The sequence below is a fragment of the Pyrus communis genome, chromosome 5 (genome assembly GCF_041283825.1).
Source record: "Pyrus communis isolate YQ-2024b chromosome 5, ASM4128382v1, whole genome shotgun sequence".
Lineage (NCBI taxonomy): Eukaryota > Viridiplantae > Streptophyta > Magnoliopsida > Rosales > Rosaceae > Pyrus > Pyrus communis.
Genome location: NC_142569.1, coordinates 26,267,183 through 26,285,909, shown reverse-complemented (window position 1 = coordinate 26,285,909; position 18,727 = coordinate 26,267,183). Strand labels below are relative to the sequence as shown.

General features: G+C 36.3%; 1 protein-coding gene across 16 annotated transcripts; it reads left to right on the top strand.

Annotated features, from left to right (window-relative positions):
* The first annotated feature begins 2,368 nt into the window (after positions 1-2,368).
* LOC137727062 (65-kDa microtubule-associated protein 3-like) lies at positions 2,369-4,286 on the top strand. Of its 16 annotated transcripts, none has more exons than XR_015963010.1 (5): positions 2,369-2,563; positions 2,846-2,975; positions 3,194-3,289; positions 3,642-3,737; positions 3,831-4,286. XR_015963010.1 is itself a non-coding variant. In XM_088694800.1 (4 exons), the coding sequence occupies exons 1-4, from the start codon at positions 2,758-2,760 to the stop codon at positions 4,055-4,057; spliced, it is 456 nt and encodes a 151-aa protein (XP_088550926.1). In that variant the 5' UTR covers positions 2,570-2,757; the 3' UTR covers positions 4,058-4,286. The 16 variants fall into 16 exon arrangements, 3 of the variants coding, with proteins under 3 accessions (XP_088550926.1, XP_088550925.1, XP_088550924.1); XR_015963009.1 differs by having other exon boundaries at positions 3,194-3,417; XR_015963007.1 differs by having other exon boundaries at positions 3,194-3,420.
* Positions 4,287-18,727: the final 14,441 nt, after the last annotated feature.

Sequence of the window (18,727 nt, the reverse complement as noted above, 5' to 3'; positions counted from 1 at the left end):
AATGGGATAGGGAATACACGGCATAGACTTGGGGTTTCTAGAAGGATATGTGCAGCACATTTGTAGGAGAAAGATAAGGCTTCTAGAAAGGATGTTTAAGATAGATTTCTGGACCTAAATGGACAAGGACTCACGGCATAGGTATAAAGGAAGGATTACAACTCCTAAACCTACAAGGAATGACCTACATGCGGCATACAAAGGGATTAGGCTTCTAGAATCTGAATTAGGTGTTTAAATGTATAACTAATCCCTTCTAAATAGCTAGATTTATGGCACAACCTGATTTGGATAGGATAAGATAGGATAATGTTAGATTTAGGAAAGGATAAGGTTGGATAGGATAAGATAAGGTTGGATAAGGTTCCTTATTTCTTGCTCTTTCCTTATCTTCTTTGCATTTGAACTTCTTTCTCCAGATTTGTAGCCTTTCCTAGCCTCTCTTGACTTTAATTTCGTCCTTCCACTTTGCTCCATAGTTAAGCTACCCAATCCATGCCCAAAACTGCTCCAAATGGCTCCAAAATGCACTTTCTTGCTCCTTTTGCCATTAGGACCTAAAAACATACAAAAATAGCTTAAAAGACTATAATAAGTAATAATTAACTAACTAAATGCAAGGAAACAACATAACTAAGTAGCATAAATATGCTCCTATCAGTGGCACAACTTAGGGCACGAAAATAGGGCTTCTAGAACTTGATATTTAGGTGATTTAATATGAAAAGGAGTCCTCTTTGCAGCAGGAATTAAGGTAGCAAAAGATTAGGATAGGATAAGATAAGATAAGGTTGGATAAGGTTTGGATAAGATAAGGTTTGTTTGGATAATGTTCCTTCTTTGTAGCTGATTCCTTATCTTCAATGGTTCCAAATTTGTTTCTCCAGATATTAAGCACATTCCTAGCCTCTCTTGAACTTCAAATTCGTCCATCCACCTTGCTCCATATGCAAGTTATCCATTCCATGCCCAAAACTGCTCCAAATAGCTCAAAAATGCACTTTCTTGCCAACTTTGCCATTAGGACCTACAAACACACGAAAATAGCTTAAAACACTATAATAAATGGAAACTAACTATGTAAATGCAAGAAAAAGAAGCTAACTAATTCGCATAAATATGCTCCTATCATATGCAAACAGCCAAAGCACATTAATCATTTCTTAACAAGAATAGACAAAGCAATAAAGCAATAAAGCAACAAACCACAACAAACCACTATCTTCACAAGAATAAACAAAGCAACAAAGCAACAAACCCATTATCCAACAACTTAGTAACCATTTCGAATTAAGAAAGCATAAACCACCTTTTCAAACAAGAATAAACAATGTTACTAGAATAAATAAAATCCACATTTAACCCATTCCAACACCCTAGGAACCATTTCGAATTAACAAAGCATAAATCCACATTTTCAAACAAGAATAAACAATGCTACAAGAATAAACAAAACCCACATTCAACTCATTCCAACACCTCAAGTACCATTTCAAATTCACAAAGCATGAATCCACCTTTTCAAACAAGAATAAACAAAACCCACATTCAATTCATTCTAAAAAATAAGTCCAGTATGCATTTGGAATCATCAAAAACACAAAAAAAACCTTACAATAGGTAGGCGTCGTTTCGTCAGGAACCTCACGCATGTACCACCCCATGTCGAATCCTTCAATTTTTCTTCAAAGCCAATGGAACCCAGATGAAACCCCTTTCCAACACCAATGAAATTAGGGAAGCGAATCAACAAGATGATTTGGGTTTTTCGCTGAATTTCTAATTTGAATGTTCGAGATTTGGAGTCACGAGAACTAGGGTTAGGGTTCTTCTTTTTCTGGAATTAGGAATGGAATTAGATCAACAGGATTTGGGTGTACCGGGGGGAATCCATCTGGGCGAGGAACTAGGCCCCGGATCAAGCCACGTCAACATTTAACTGAGAAATTCATTGACAAGCTAACAGAGGTATAACATTAGACCAAATTCTAAAGATGAGATATAAAATTGTCAATTTTAAAAGATGAGGTATGATAGTGTTGTGGCACCAATAGTTGAGGTAGTTTTTTTGTCATTTACCCAAAGAAATTGGAGGTGGCCAATGCTGATAAAGGAATAATTCTCATACAGGGAAAGATTGGGATGTAAAAGGTTCTTATAAGCCCTGGTTCGGTATTGAAGTGATTTTAAAAAAAATTAGGTATCAAAAAAAGTTTGGAGAGTTTTTGGTGTTTGGTAAACACTCCAAATCAGCTTTATTTAAAAATTTTAGATGAAAAAAGCCAAAAACTTGAAGCTGCTAAAAGCAGCTTAAAAAAACAGCGTATTGTGAAAAACAGGGGTGAACAATAATTCATTAATGAATTTTTCAATTTGCCAACATTGCCCTCCTTTATCCTGCCTTCCTCACACTTTCAGACTCTCTCTCGCACGCCCTTTTCAAGCTTCCACCAAAAACCCAAGTGATTCGCGTTCCTTTTCGGCAAACCCGAATCGAAATCAGGATCTCTTAAGCCCTAATCGCAGCCATCTCACAACATCGTGAGCTCCGTCTGCTAAAACTGTGAGTGTATTTCTTGCTCTTCACGTTAAATTTAACAGATTTGTTAGCTTACTGCTGAGTTGTGCCCCGAGTTGATCAAATGCTTGTTCGTGTGGGTTCTTACTATCACGGGTCAGTTTTAACATAGGAATTGGATTAGGAAAGATAAATATTTGGGGGTTTTCTGTGGAATTTGCTATTCTTGAAATGTTGCTATGGTAAGTTTTCCCAGATTTTTTAATCGGTAAGATTTGGTTTGCTTGTTCTTGATTTGAATATGTTGTTTTTTCCATATTCATATAGCAAAGATTTTCGATTAGGAATCGATTCGATTATCTTCTCCCTCAAAACCTCTCCGCCTCTTCCTCTGTTGCCTGCCGCTGCACCTCGTCATCCTCCTCCTTTTCCTCTGTTGCCTACCGCTACACCTCTGGTAAGCTTCTTTTGTCTAAAACTTTGTTATTTATTTGTTTGGATTTTTAAATTTGGGGATGGGAAAAGTGAGTGAAAGAGGGGTGGGAAGTGAGAAGGGATGAGTGTATGGGTGTTGGGAAAAAAAAATTAGGGATGGAGGGTCGGCAAAAAATTAATTGGGGAAGGTGATATGGTTTTCTTCTTCATTATTTAACCTGTTCTCTAAACTAATACTAGGCAAAGGTACTCCGCATTCAAGAAAGAGTGACCGAGTGAATCAAAATGAGTAATTAAACAATCATCTGGATGATGGCTTTTCATCTTTGTCCACAGGTTAATCTCTTCTCCAACGGTTCTCATTTGTGTCTAGTTGACATATGAGAATATTGTAAAAAGATATATTTCAGTTGCTTTGAAGGTTATTCACCATCTGTTTCTTTGCAAGGGGGACTCTGACTCTGGTAGTAGTACCTAAAAACATGTTTGGTTTTATTCTTCGTTGCATCGATGTTTCAACAGCTTCTGTTGATTTCATTTTAAACAAAACATGAGGCATGACGCTGGAACACTATATCTCTGTTGCTGTCTAGTGTCTCGAAAAAAAACAATGCCTGCTATACAGACACTATACGAAAACGTGTTGACAATCAAATTTTAACATATATATATATATATATATATGCAGGTAGAAGGGGCTTAGGCTTAGATGTTGCTGGACTTTATATTAAAAAACACTCTTTTGGTGCCCCAAATCCTTTTGAAGTGGAGACACCAACAATTCGTAAACCCTTCTCCCCCATTTCTGTTCCCGTTTCCATTCCATCCGAAAATGTTGCTTTTGGCACTACTCCTCTGAAGCCTAGAACTGTTGCAGATGAAGAGAACAAGACTCCCAAGGTGATGCCAATCTTCACGCCAACGACACCATCAACGGTGTTAGTTCCCATGCAGACAACTATGACCCCAGCTCCTCCTCCACCAGTTCCTTTCGCTACCAACTTAGTTCAAGAGATTCCTGAGGAGATTGAGTACTCATTTGAGGAACGAAGAGCTGGTTTTGTGCTCCCAAAAACACATGTCAAGTCGATGATACAAGTTTGATAGGTTAATTAGTTACAATTTGGAGAGAACTTGAGTTAAAATTGTTGTTTTAGCATTTCTTTTTCCTTTTGTATTGGATTTTTTTCAACTTTCAAGTCAATTGTAATTGGCTTTCCTGGTTTTATTATGTACATAGCCTACGACCAATGAACGTGGAACAAAATTATCAAGTTGAAGGATCACATGAGATAGAAGCATTAAGAAATAGAATAGCGGCAAGTTTGATGAATGCATCTAGTTAGACTACTTTTAAGTACATTAAGAATATTGTACTAATGAATCTTAGCTATTTAGTCAAAAATATTTCAATTGAAGTAGTTTGTCATACTAATTAATATTTAAGATAAGGTTTATAAATATTTTTCTTTTAAAAATAAAGTATATTTAGTAATTCACTTTTATTTGTTAAAAAAAAAAAATTAAATTAATAGCATATATAGTATCATAACATTTTTAGTCATTTCACTCAGTCACAGTTGTTTTACGTAAAAGTTTACCAAACACTGTCATACTGCTTTTTTTTTTTTTTTCTCAAAAGCATTTTTACAAAAAAGTTTACCAAACACTCTGCTGCTTTATTTCACAGCTGCTTATTCTCACAACACAGCAGAAGCAGTTATTTTTTCAAAGCACTGCAGTACCAAACCAGCCCTAAATCTTGATGATCTGAATAAACTGGACCAGTTAAACAAGTTAGCTGGTGGATTTGATTGGTTTGGTTTGGGTAGTAGAGTTATCATAATGACACGACATAGGGAGTTGCTCGCTCTTTATCAGTTAAACCAATATACAAGGTCAACGAATAGGACCATGATGATTGTGTGAAACTGGCAAAAACTATAGTAGACTATGCTAAGGGACTTCCATTAGTTTTGACAGTTTTTGGTTCTTTGTGTCACAAATGAAACTTGGGGATTTCCACCTAAACAGCCGACTGATGAGGCAGTAAGGCTCAGTTTTGAACTCCCTACTACACAGTCGATATAATCTTTAGCAATTATCCCACCCCCTATCCAATATCCCAACCACAATACGAGTTGATCTTTGTCACTAATACCTCTTGTGGGAGCCAACATGTGCACTTATTTCTATGTTTCCTAAAATCCTCTTCTTGCTTTGAATTAACCACTGATTCTCTCTCTTTCGAAATATGTTGTCACTCCAGCTGAGGCTTGTGTTGGAAAATAAAAAAGAAAAGTATTTTAGAGATATGATTTACAAATGTTTGGAAAAGCTCTATTGTTATTTCGTGAGGCAGCCCATATTGAGCCCACTAGTTCGATGCATCAAACCACTACCTCTCCCACCCCTTCCTCTGATGCTAACTATCGATCTGGATACCTGAATGCCAAGTATGGCTCTTAATAATCTATCTTCCGGATGGTCATCATTCGATTAAAAAAAATCTCCGTTTCAAAACCGTACATGAGATTTTAATTAGTAATTTTATATGATTTAATTAGGTTTGATATGATTTGATTTGGTCCAGGTGTCCTTGTGTTATAGACAAATGATTGTTTTGATTTATTTTCTATTATTGCTCTTTCGTAATCTTATAAATACCTCCTTATGGAGAAGAATAAAATATTGTAGTATTTGAGAATTGTGAGATTGTAGAGAATTCTAAATCTACCCTCAACCCTTTATTTTCAACTTAGTATCAAAGCAGAGTTCGATTCTTGGTTGAACTTTGCTATGAGCGCCTCCTTGTGGGTGCACGAAGCTAATTTTCTTCTTGCACCCACAAGCCATGAACTTGAGGGTGAAGATTGTCTACGATTGTTAGAAAAAGATAAATTTCCATTGCCATGAAGAAAAGAAAAGAAAGGAAAAAGTTGTGGTTTCACTATGTTGGAGAAGAGATTAGAAGAAAAACAGAAGTTTTGTCAAGGTAGGATACGTTTCATATGACGAAGGCTTTTGGGGTTTTTTATTTATTTATTTATTTTTTTTAATTTAGTTTAGTTATGAGTTTGAGGAAGAGGAAAAAAAAACAAGAATGAAAAAAGAATTGTAGGAAAAAAGAGATTTGATGGTTGGGGCTTCCGAAAAGAGACGTTAGTTTTAGTTGAACTTTCAAAAAGATTAGTGTTTGTTTCAACTGGACTTTCGAAAAGAGGCGTTGGTTCCAACATATCATGAGATTTATTGATCGGATTTCGAAAAAGGACGTTAGTTCCAATTGTACTTTCGAAAAGATTAGTGTTAGTTCCAGTTGGGTTTTCGAAAATAGACGTTAGTTCCAAGGATTATGATTGGTTCGTCAGGCTTTCGAAAATAGACGTTTGTTCTAGTTGGGCTTTTGAAAAGATTGGCGCTAGTTCCAACTAGACATTTGAAAAGAGGCGTTAGTTTTGACGGATTGTTATTTGCGAGGCTTTCGAAAAACTTAGCGTTAGTTACAACATATCAATGAAGATTTCCTTCTTAACAAACTCATGATTTCACATCATGAGTTTGAGGGGGAGTGTTGGAATAATAATGAAAGTATTTAAGACATGATTTAATTAGTGATTTTATATGATTGAATTAGGTTTGATATGATTTGATTTGGTCTAGGTTTCCTTGTCTTGTAGACAAATGATTGTCTTGATTTATTTTGTAGTATTGCTCCTTTGTAATCTTATAAATACCACCTTATGGAGAAGAAAGAAATATTTGATAGGTGCATATTTATGCTACTTAGTTATGTTGTTTCCTTGCATTTAGTTAGCTAATAACTACTATTATAGTGTTTTAAGCTATTTTCGTATGTTTGTAGGTTCTAATGGCAAAAGGAGCAAGAAAGTTCATTTTTGAGCCATTTGGAGCAGTTTTGGGCATGGAATGGATAGCTTGCATATGGAGCAAGGTGGATGGATGAATTTGGAGTCAAAAGAGGCTAGGAACATGCTACAAATTTGGAGAAACAAGTTTGAGACAAAGAAGATAAGGAAAGAGCAAAAAACATGGAACATTATCGAAACAACCATATCTTATCCAAACCTTATCCTATCTTATCCTAACCTAATCTTGTTCTACCTTATTTCCAGCTGCAAGGGGACCTAAATACCTGATTTTTAGAAGTCTTATCTGTTCCTAAAAGGGTGCCGCACCCTTCCCCTTTATTCTTTCTAGAAATCCCAATTTATGCCACAAAATACATAGTTTCTAGAAGCCCTAATTTCTGGTGAATTTCCTTAACCTTTTTCCTCTTAGATTCTGATTTGAATTGACCTTATTCCTTATGGATTTGGATTGTGCAAAGCCTTTTCAGAAATTAATTAGGTTTTGACCCTTTTCTTGAGGCCCAAGCCTTGTGCCGCACCCTAGTCCTACTCCCACCTGATTCCTACCAAACCCTACGACCTAATTCTGATTTCCTAGGATTTGCCGTGCACTATATATATAAATTTAAGTTGTGCCGCACCCCCCTTACACACCACATAGCCATTCATTCTTCCATTCATTGATTCAACCACACCACCCACCATATATTCAGAAAATCCACCTTTGCCGCAGCTTTGGGGGGAGAAGAAGGATTTTGCCGTGGCTTCCATTGGAGACTTTTAGAGTTCTTTCTTCCCTTGTTTCGTTTCCATGTTTATTTTAATTTGTTTTTCAATTGTTATGAACATGAGGAACTAATTTCTTTATAGTTAGAGGCGAATTTAAAGCCATGGACATATGTTTTATATGAGTTGATTTCCTCCAATTTTTGTTTCTTGAATTGTGAATGCAATTTACTTAACTGATTTATTGAGAACTTGTTCTTGTATGTTGATTAAGATGCATACTTAGTTTTCATGCATGAATTTGGTGCTAGAATATAAGGGAATTTCACCTAATCATTACGAACTTATATTCACAAGTAGTAAAAGGCACTAGTCATGATTGTGTTAGTAAATTCTGGGCAAAAGTATCATGCAGTTCATAGTTACGAATGCCTTGTCAATGCTTATGATTTTCACAAAGCTTAATGATTTTTTATTGTATCTCTATTATGCTATTCATCTAGGGAACTTGATAAGAATAATTTGGTTGCCGATGCGTATTCCATCCAATTCAATGAAACTAGGAAAATCTGAAAGTTAATTTGTGCTTGTCACTATTAATTTGGGGCATTGTCATTCATGGTTTAAAGGGATAATAGAGAAGGACCCTCTAGCTAGCCTTTACCCATTCAATTCAACCAATTTAGTGTCTAATCTGTTTAGTTTTGTAATTTGCCTAGTTTAATTAATTTCGTCAAAATCAATCCCCTTTAATATTTTGTGTCTTAATTTAGTTATAATCTGTTTGAGTTTAGTTATATTAGTATTTTGAGTCAAGTAAAGGTCAAAATTCGTCCAAATAACCAATTAGTTCTTATTTGTGTTAGTTTTGTTTCAATTCGTCAGAATCTGTCCATATTGAGTCTTTTGAGTCTTTTTAGTTCAATTTTCGTTCATATCACTTTCTAGGACTTGTTTTGAGTCAATTTAACTTAGTTTGTGTGTTTTGAGTTTATTTAGCTTGTTTTGAGTCATTAGAGTCTAGTTTTCTGTTTTTAAGCCTAGTTTTATGTTTTTGAGTCAGTTTTGAGTAGATTAGCATCCCTAGTTAATCCCCGATCAAGAACAATCCCTACTTGCATATATACTACAATTGTCAACAATAGGGTTTAATTTGTGTGTCAAGTTAATTTACACATAAATATTGAAGTAGTATTTAAGAATTGTGAGATTGTAGAGAATTCTAAATTTACCCTAAACCCTTTATTTTCAACTGCTTGTGTTTTGACATGCATCGTTTTCACCTGAAGACCTCATGATGCACCTTCACAAGGGCGCACACAACCGAAATTTAGGTTAACACTCTTTTCTTTGTTTGCCCCTGAATTTCCTATGATTATATAGCTGTTGAAGCCATTGGGTGAACATGGTCACCTATGATTTAATTACTCTATGAATATGGCTTGGTAACCTATATTGACAAACAATATAGCGAAGGAAAGGGAGAATGGGCATGACAGCACAAATACTCTGGTTGCGTACGATCCTATCAAATTAGTTTGTGTGTAAATAAAGATAAGGCTTTTTAATCAAAATGGTCCCTAAGATTTGCATAACACATCACTTTGGTCCCTGAGATAATTTCATATGGTTGCAGAAATGCGAGATGCTTCCTTCCTGAACCGTTGGAATAATTACATTGTGCTTTAATTACAATTATAAGGTGGCAGGGTGGTGTTTATTGCTTGTGTTTCTAAGGGACTTTTCTCGGGTTCTTAAGGAACGTTCTTGGAACATGCATGTATAGCTATATGCGTTTATTGTTTATGGTGGTGGAGCTCATTATATGTATCAGAATATGAAGCATATTCGCTTACCACAATAAACTATGGTGTATACTCACCATGCACTTGAACATATGACATGTGTTATTTCACTTAATTTTGGTTAATTTTTTTCAAAATTGAAAAGACAACATTTAATGTTAAAGTTAACTAGAGTTAGAGGAAACGACGCGTGGCAAATTTTTAGGTGTGTGGTGAGCATACACCATAGTTATGGTGGTGAGCAAAAATGCTCTCATCAGAATATGTTCATTCTCAAATTATGATCAATAAGACTAATCACCTAAACTTGTCTCTATTAGTTACTGTGGACGTAGGCTAATCTGCCGTGGACATAGGCTAATTTGCCGAACCACGTAAACTTGTGTCTCTATTAATTTTTACTGTTTTTCCGCGTAGTATCAGAGTAGGAGTTGCTGAAATATCACATTTATATTTCAATGGAATGGAAGACAAACCAAGAAGTAGAGTTCCGGCTTCCTCTACTAGCATCATTATCAATGGTAATGGTAGCATGCAGAGAAATAGTGCTAATCATACTACTTCAGCTAATGCTTTTGCAAATGATGTCTTTTTGGATCCTCTTCTTCAATTGGCCTCTCCCAACTACTTCAACAAAATGGTAAATTTGAAAATCCTCTCTTGGTGTTTCCTATACTTCAATTGCCTCATATTTATCATGCTCTCAAAGCTGCTTTCTCTAATGATTCTGCTCAAATATTTGGGTTGTGGACACTGATGCTATTGACCACATGACAAATAATAAAAAATTTCTTCATGATTTTCAATCATCATTAAAGGTCAATCAGTTTTAGTGGAAAATGGAACCTTAGTGCCTAATCTTGGTCATGGAACAATCAATTTCTTTGGTTCAGAAGTTTATTCTGTAGCGCTTTATGTTCCATCATTTCCTAGCCAACTTTTATCACTCGGGGGTTAACTAGATCCTTGAACTATAATGCAATTTTTACTCCGCATGATGTTTCTTTTAAGGACAGAATCATCAACAACAACCAAACCTTATCTCATTAAGTGGGGTTAGCTGCATGAATCTTAGAACGCCTCTGCACTTGGTTTTGCGCTAAGTCTTCCGTTAGCTCTAATTACTCAATATCTTTCCTTGTAGTCTCTTTCAAAGTCTTCCTAGGTTTTCCTCTCCACCTTTTCCCTAACTCCGTCTCATAATTGCATCTTCTAACCGGAGCCTTTGTAGGCCTTCGGTTTACATGTCCAAACCATCTTAACCGATTTTTTCTCATCTTATCTTCAATTGTGGCAACTCCTACTTTACCTCGGATATCCCTGTTCTTAATCATATCCTTTCTCATGTGCCCACACATCTAACGAAGCATTCTCATATGCGCTACACTCACCAAGAAGATTATTGGTTAGGGTGTTTACTCAAATGGCTTGTACATTTTGCATAGTAAGCTAAGAGCTCTACAAGACAATGTTTCTCAAAAAGGGATTATGTGGCATCAACGTTTAGGTCATCCTTCTGATAAGGTTTGGTCTTGCTTGTTTCCTTTTGAAAATGTTAAATCCCATGATTGTGAAGTTTGTCATTACTCCAAACAGACCTGTTTACCTTTTGTCCTTTTATTTCTAAGGTTGATAAACCATTCGAGCTTATTCACTCTGACTTGTAGGAACCTGCTCCTTTAGACCGACTCCATCCTTGCTTATTGTCTTAGGGGATAGGCAACCCAATTCACGTCCCCCCTCCCCCAAAACACTCCAGCCCACTCGAGCAATTGGACCCAAGACGAGCGCGATAGAGAAATCAAGCAATAATCGCCTCGCACAGCAACCTGCCTATGTGAGTAAGGCTGGTATCATGATGACATCGGCCACAATTTAAATTATTACACTAGTAAAAAAAAACTATTTGAGCGACATAATTTTACGCGACAAAGCAACATTCGTTGCTATAGGTAGTATAGCGCGACAAAAAAGAGATATTGTCGCGCAAAATTGTCGAACATTGTGCAACGACAATTTTCATCACAAAAAAAAATATTTACACGACGAAATAACAACGTTGTCATGCAAACTGCGGGAAAAAACACGGGTAAGTCCTTTTTTGGCGACAAAAACAATGAGCGATGGAACATTTCCAGCTGAAGTTTTGCGCTACAAAGTGTTCGTTGCGCAAGTTTTTTTACTCCAGACAGTCAATTATCTGAGTCAGAAGATTCAATGCCATTGAATCAGAGAAATCAAAGTGGCATTTATTGAGGGATTTTTCGCAACGAAATGTTCGTCGTGCAAGATGGCCAAGCTTCCTATAAATAACTAGTTTCGTTATCGATATTTCTCAAACTATTTCCTGGATTACGATTGTAGTTATTATTTAAATTTAAGCATGATGGCTAACTCAGGTGATCATTCGTCGAAGAGAATGAAGGGCGAAAGTTCCGGAAAAGGTAATGCCCAGTAAATTATGTGTTTTGTGTACAGCTTATTTTTGCATTATTATTTTTAATACATGTTTTTTAGTAGAAAAGAAGAAAGAAAAAAAAAAAAAAAAAAAAGCTACGCCCTGATAGGAGCATATTTATGCTACTTAGCTATGTTGTTTCCTTGCATTTAGTTAGTTAACTACTACTTATTATAGTCTTTGAAGCTATTTTCTTATGTTTTTAGATCCTAATGGCAAAAGTAGCAAGAAAGTGCATTTTGGAGCTATTTGGAGCAGTTTTGGGCATGGATTGGATAGCTTAACTATGGAGCAAAGTGGATGGACGAAATTGAAGTCAAGAGAGGCTAGGAAAGGTTACAAATCTGGAGAAAGAAGTTCAAATACAAAGAGGATAAGGAAAGAGCAAGAAATAAGAAACATTATCCAACCTTATCCTATCCAATCTTATCTTATCCAACCTTATCTCATCTTATCCTATCCTAATCTTTTGCTACCTTAATTCCAGCTACAAAGAGGACTTAATTTCACATTAGAACACCTAAATATATGGTTCTAGAAGACCCTATCTCCTCCTAAATAGTTGTCGCACCCTTTATCCCTTCTAGAAGTCTAATTTCTGCCACAAAACACATTGTTTCTAGAAACCCTACAAAAGTGGCGCCTCCCCCTCTTCTAGAAGCTCTAGAATCTGCAATCCTTTTCCCATTCTTCCTTGGTCCTTGCCGTGGAAACCTAGTCCTTTTCCCCTAGGATTGTGTAAACCTTTTCCCACCTGATTTCTACCACACCCTAATCTGATTTCCCTAGGGTTTAAGCCCTATAAATACAAGCCCATGCCGCACCCTTCAAATCATCCATTCACTCATTCATTCATTCAAACTTTCAACCATCAACACCATAATTCACACCACATCACCCTAGTGCTGCAAGCAAGGAAGGAAGGAGAAGAAAACTTGTGCAATCTTCCATCCAAGGATGGTTCGAAATCTGCCATTGGAGTGTGGAGTGTTTCTAGGTGTATTCTATCCTTAGTTTTAGTTCAATGTTTATATTAATTTGGTTTTCAATTATGATGAAGATGTGGAACTAATTTCTTTTTAGTTGGAGGTGAATTCGAAGCCATGATTATATGTTTTATATGAATTGACTATATCCAGTTATTGTTTCTTAAGTCTTGAATGTGATTTGCTTATCTAAGTTATTAAAACTTGTTTATGTATGTTGGTTGAGGGTCGACACTTAATTTGCATGTATGAATTTGATGCTAGAGTGTAAGGGAGTTTCACGTAATAGTTATTCACTTATATTCATAAGTAGTGGAGGTTGCTAGTCACCATCGTGTTAAGTAAATCCTTGGCATGAGTCTCATGCGTTTCATGGTGATGAATGCCTTGTCAATGCTTATGATTTTCATAGAACTTAATGACTTTTGACATGTATCTCTATCATGCGTTTCATATAGGGAACTTGAGAAAGATAATTTGGTTGCGATGCATATTCCATCTAATTCAATGAAATAAGGAAAATCTGATGGTTAGTTGTGCTACGCAACTAACTTGGGGCGTTGTCATTCATAGTCTAAAGGAATAATAACTGGAAATTGGTTTGCATATATCATGTGTGGAGAAGGACCCTCTAACTAGCCTTTCACCCATTTAATTCACCCAAATTCGTTTTTACAAAGTGTTTGATGCAAAGTTTCTGTTTTAAGTTCTAATTTCGTCAAAAACAATCCCCCTTTCATTTAGTCTTGTTATTTAAGTCAAAATTTGTTTTCTTTTAGTCTTTTGAGTCAAGTTGAGTCTTATTTTCATCAAAGTCACTTGTTAGGTCTAGAATTGAGTCTTTTTGATTGTTTGTTGCTATTTTGAGTGTTTTAAGTTAGTTTTGAGTCTATAGAGTCTAGTTTAGTGTTTTTGAGTCTATTTGTGTTGATTAGCATCCCTAGTTAATCCCCGGTCTAGAACGATCCCTACTTGCATATATACTACAATTGTCACAAATAGGGTTTAATTTGTGTGTCAAGTTAATTTTCACATCACGCCCGTGGTTTGATACAGTTTCGGTGGGAGCCGCTACCAGATCAATTTTGAAGAATTAATGGGAATTCAGAAGTCGGATATGTACAACATGTTTACGTGCGACATGCGTAAATTGGTGCATGAGAATGTGGTGTGGATTGGGAGTCTTGGAGAACCGTTCCCAAGGAGATAAAGTTGCAGTTGATCGATCTGTTAGAGCTTGATTAGGACATTGACAAGAGTGACCCAAATCTGATGAAGTGCATCAACAACATATTCAAATCCTCTTTCCGGAAGTGGAAGTTTGATGTCGAACGCGAGGCAGAACTAAACCGAGTACTTGAACCACCAGTGGCGGAATAGAATTCTATTTTTGTTTTTCTTTTATGGTTAATTAAATAATAACATTTGGGTTTTAAGTTTTTGTTTATGAACATTATTACTTTTTAATATGCGATTTAAAATTTTTTGTTCAATAAAATATTATAATTGAAGTGCATCAACATGTTATAATTGAAGTGTTTGTAACCATTGTGATTTTGTTTTGTTTGCAGGTGATATGGACAGACAGTGGATACAAAATCCTAACAGATGTGCAGACAAATAGATGGATAAAATAAATCAGTTTATTGATTTCGTAATGGCACACAACCAGGGTTCACCTCTAATTCGATGTCCATGTAGGAACTGTAATAATTCAATGGTTGGGAATTATGAAAATGTTTGATACCATTTAGTAAGAAATGGTATGATGGAGACGTATACCACTTGGAATCATCATGGGGAACTATTAGTACATCCTTCATCTTCATATGTGAACCCATTAATTGAGGCAGTTGAATCTTACGTTGATCCAAATGAACAAATTATGGATATCCTAGAAGGTGCTTTTCCAAACGCCTCAACCAATTTTGATCAGGAAGAGGGAGATGAAGTCCCTCGAAGCATGGATGGTGGGGCATTTAAAAATTATGAAAAACTATTAAAAAGTGCCAAACAAGAATTATACCCCGGTTGCGAGGATTTCTCGTTACTGACGGTATTGTGGAGTTGATGGATGGAAAAATAAAATTTCGGATGTCCAACTAATGCTTTGATTATTTTTTAGGCCTTTTCAGTGGTGTTCAATGGTCTGGGATTAGGCCATGAAAAAAATTCACACGTGAAAAAAAAATTGTATATTGTTCTATAAGGAGAATGAAGCGCTAGATAAATGCCTTATATGCAAAGAGTCGAGGTTTAAAATGACAGCTCAAAATCGAATGACGAAGATTCCACAAAAAGTTATGTGTTACCTTCCAATAAAGCCTAGGTTTCAACATTTGTATATGTCGACACATACTGTTAGCGACATGAGATGGCATAAGGACAAACGGGTGGATGACGATTTGATGAAGCATCCTGCTGATGGTGAGGCATGGAAAGAGTTTGATCGTTTATACCCCAAATTTGCACGAGAGCCACGGATTGTAAAATTGGGGCTTGCCACAAACGGATTTAATCCTTTCGGGGTATTAAACCAAAACCACAGCACTTGGAAATGCATGAAGAAAGAATATATGATGATGACTATGTTGATAATCGAGGATCCAAGCAAGTCTATTGATGTTTATTTGCAGCCGTTGGTCGATGAGCTGCAAGATTTGTGGGAAAACGGAGTTCTGATATATGATAAATCAACTGGAGAGATGTTCACCTTGCGAGCAGCAATGATATGGACTATAAACGATTTTTCAGCATATGCTATAATGTTCAGGTGGAGTATTAAGGGTTATTTTGCATGCCCAGTTTGCAGGAAGGATACAAGGTCTTCTTGGCATGCAGGAAAAGTTTGTTACCTAGGGCATCATAAATGGTTGCCATGGAACCACGAGTGGCATCAAAACAAGACATGATTCTTCCATGGAATAGAGATTTAGGCAAGACCTAAAGAATGGTCCGGAGAAAATATTTTAGCGCACTTGAATCATTTGGATTTTGGTCCGTTTGGCAAATTGGTAAATAAGACCAGACCAAACATCTATCTAAACTGGACACACAAAAGTATGTTGCTTGAGTTACCGTACTGGTCGAAATTGAAACTGCATCACAATCTTGATGTTTTGCATGTTGAGAAGAACGTGTTTGATACACTGGTTAGAACTATATTAGACATTGAGGGAAAAACAAAAGACACAATCAAAGCTCGCATCGATTTGAAGCGAATGGGAATAGGCCACATTTATGGATGACGAGGGAGGGTGAGATAGCTAGAAAAGGGCCAAGCATTTTTTTCAGTAAAATCGGAGAAGAGGAAAGAGTTTTTAAAGTTTCTATCCTCCGTAAAATTTCCAGATGGGTATGCTTCAAATATCAGGTGAAGCATAAACGTAGATAGGGGCAAATTTTCTGGGCTTAAGAGCCACGATTTTCATGTCATACTGCAACGCCTACTCTCAGTTGGTATTTCACTCATTTTTCCAGAAGATGTAGTTAAGCCGATACTATTGTTGGTGAGATTTTTTTCACAATTATATCTACTAGGACGTTGCAAAAGACTGATGTACAACAGTTATGCACTGACATTGTCGAAGTCTTGTGCAAGTTTGAACAAATATGTCCTCCTTTCTTGTGCAAGATTTTTTTCACAAGGAATAGGACGAAGCCCGAAAGGTCAATTGTGGAGGCTTGGGTGGCATTTGAGATGAATACATTTTGTGCTATGTACTTACAAGACGTTGAGACGGCGTTCAATCAACCATAACGTAATAATGACGGTGGTGTGAGAAGGCAAAAACTATCTGTGTTTGCCCAAATTGCACAACCATTTGGTGAACCAATATGAGGCGATTCATTCACAGAAAGGGACATGTAGGTAGCTCATTGGTTCGTACATATAAATTGCGATGAGATAATTGAGTACCTGAATGAGCATGAAGAGTTGATGAAGCAGAAACATCCTTCGCATTTATATGCCGTGAAGCATCGTGACTTGTTTCCTCATTGGTTTCACAAACAAGTAAGTTGTTTAGGCTTTTTTGGATGGATGTTTTCCTAAATTGCATGTCAGTTGTCTTAAATTTTGGTAAAACGAACACGTCAAATTTTTGGTTTAAATTAAGTGAAAATAATGAAGGAAACCAATTCCTTCGCAAATACTGATGAATTATACAATTTAGCTATCGGACCTCTAAGCGCGGAACTGTACTCAGGGTGTCATGTGAACGGCATAAAATTCTTGGGAGCTGAGCGTGATGACAAGCTTTGTACTCAAAACAATGGGGTACAGCCCCAGGAGTGAGAGATATTGCGGACATTGATTTCTATGGCAAACTAACAAGTGTGGTCCAATTGCTTTACAAAGACCATTCCTTTTTTAAGCGTCATTGGTTCGATACAAACCCTAGCAAGAATGAGAGTATTAAATAGGACGATGGTTTACTGTCGGTGAACACTAATCGATGTTGGTACAGTGAAGACCCGTACAGTTTGGCAACTATGGCCAAGCAAATTTTCTACATCGATGAACCAAAGACCAAGAGAGGATGGAAAGTTGTTTAGAGAATTGATCATAGAGGGGTGTATGATATTCTAAACCAAGATCCTAACGATAACGATGATGATAACAACTTTGTTGACCAACTCCTCAAAACTTCGACACAAATTGGTGCATAAACACTTTGGAATACTAATATTGTCTAAGAACCATTTCAGGTGGTTGGAGGTCCTCATATTGAAATTTCTAAGGTAGCTGGAGGTCCTCATATTGAAGTTTCTATAGACTTAATTACAAATGATCTCAAAAGTCTCCCAAGATACAATCCACCTGAAGGCACGGATGATGTTTGTTGATGTACCAACAGATGAGGATGAATGGGAAACTGAAAGTGATCAAAGTGAGGATAGTGATATTTATTGTACCGAGGATGAGGATTAAGGACTTTTGACTTACCTGCAATGCAATTAAGTGTATTTAATTTTTTTGTATGTAAACAAATTTTAATTTATTAAATTTGTAATTGGATAAAGGATTAAAAACAAAAAAACAAAATAAAGTTAATTTTACACGACGAACAAAAGAAAGTCGTCGTGCATAACGTAAACGTTGGATGAAAATAAGAACATTCGTCGCACAAGGTAGAAAAATTTAATATGAAATTTAAATGTGAACAAGTGCAATAAATTGAGTTTCCAGGGTTACGCGACAATTGGTACACATTCATCACATAATGGACATTTGCATGATGAAATCAGTTACTTTCGTCACGCAAGGCCTACAAAATTTCCCAAAGTCAAAATATGGGCGCCTTTTTTTAAATGTTAATTAAACATTGAGCAACGAATGAGGATAATTCGTCGCGTAATGCAGTATTGCACGATGAAGGTGCTAAATTCATCACTAAAGGTCCTTCAAAATTTCCCAAATTAAAATGTAGGCACCTTTTTTTAAAAATGTTCATTAAATATTGAGCGACAAAATGTGCTAGATTTGTCGCACTTTTTCCTTATGCACGACAAATTAGTTTCTTTTCATGGCGCATTGTTCCCAAAATTAACCAAGAATTGGGCGGGTTTTTTTAAAATTCATTCAAATTGCACGACGAATATGGTGATCGCACAAAGTCCTTTGCATTATTAGTTCCAGAGAGCTTTTCTTTCTCTCATTTTCCAAAACTTCTCTCTCTCACTCAAACCCTCTTTCCCTACAACTTTCTCTCTCTCCCTCAAGCTCTCTTTCCCTCGAGTTCTCTTTCTCCCTGCAACTCTCTAGCTCCCTGTAACTCTCTCCCCCGCGAAATCTCTCTCTATCTCAACTCTGAGGTAAATTTCCTTTTTTTTTTTCTTCATTTGTTAATTATTTTAGTTGTATGGTATTTGTGGATTGATTATGTATTAGGGTATTAGGCATTAGGGGTTAGGGATATAGGGAT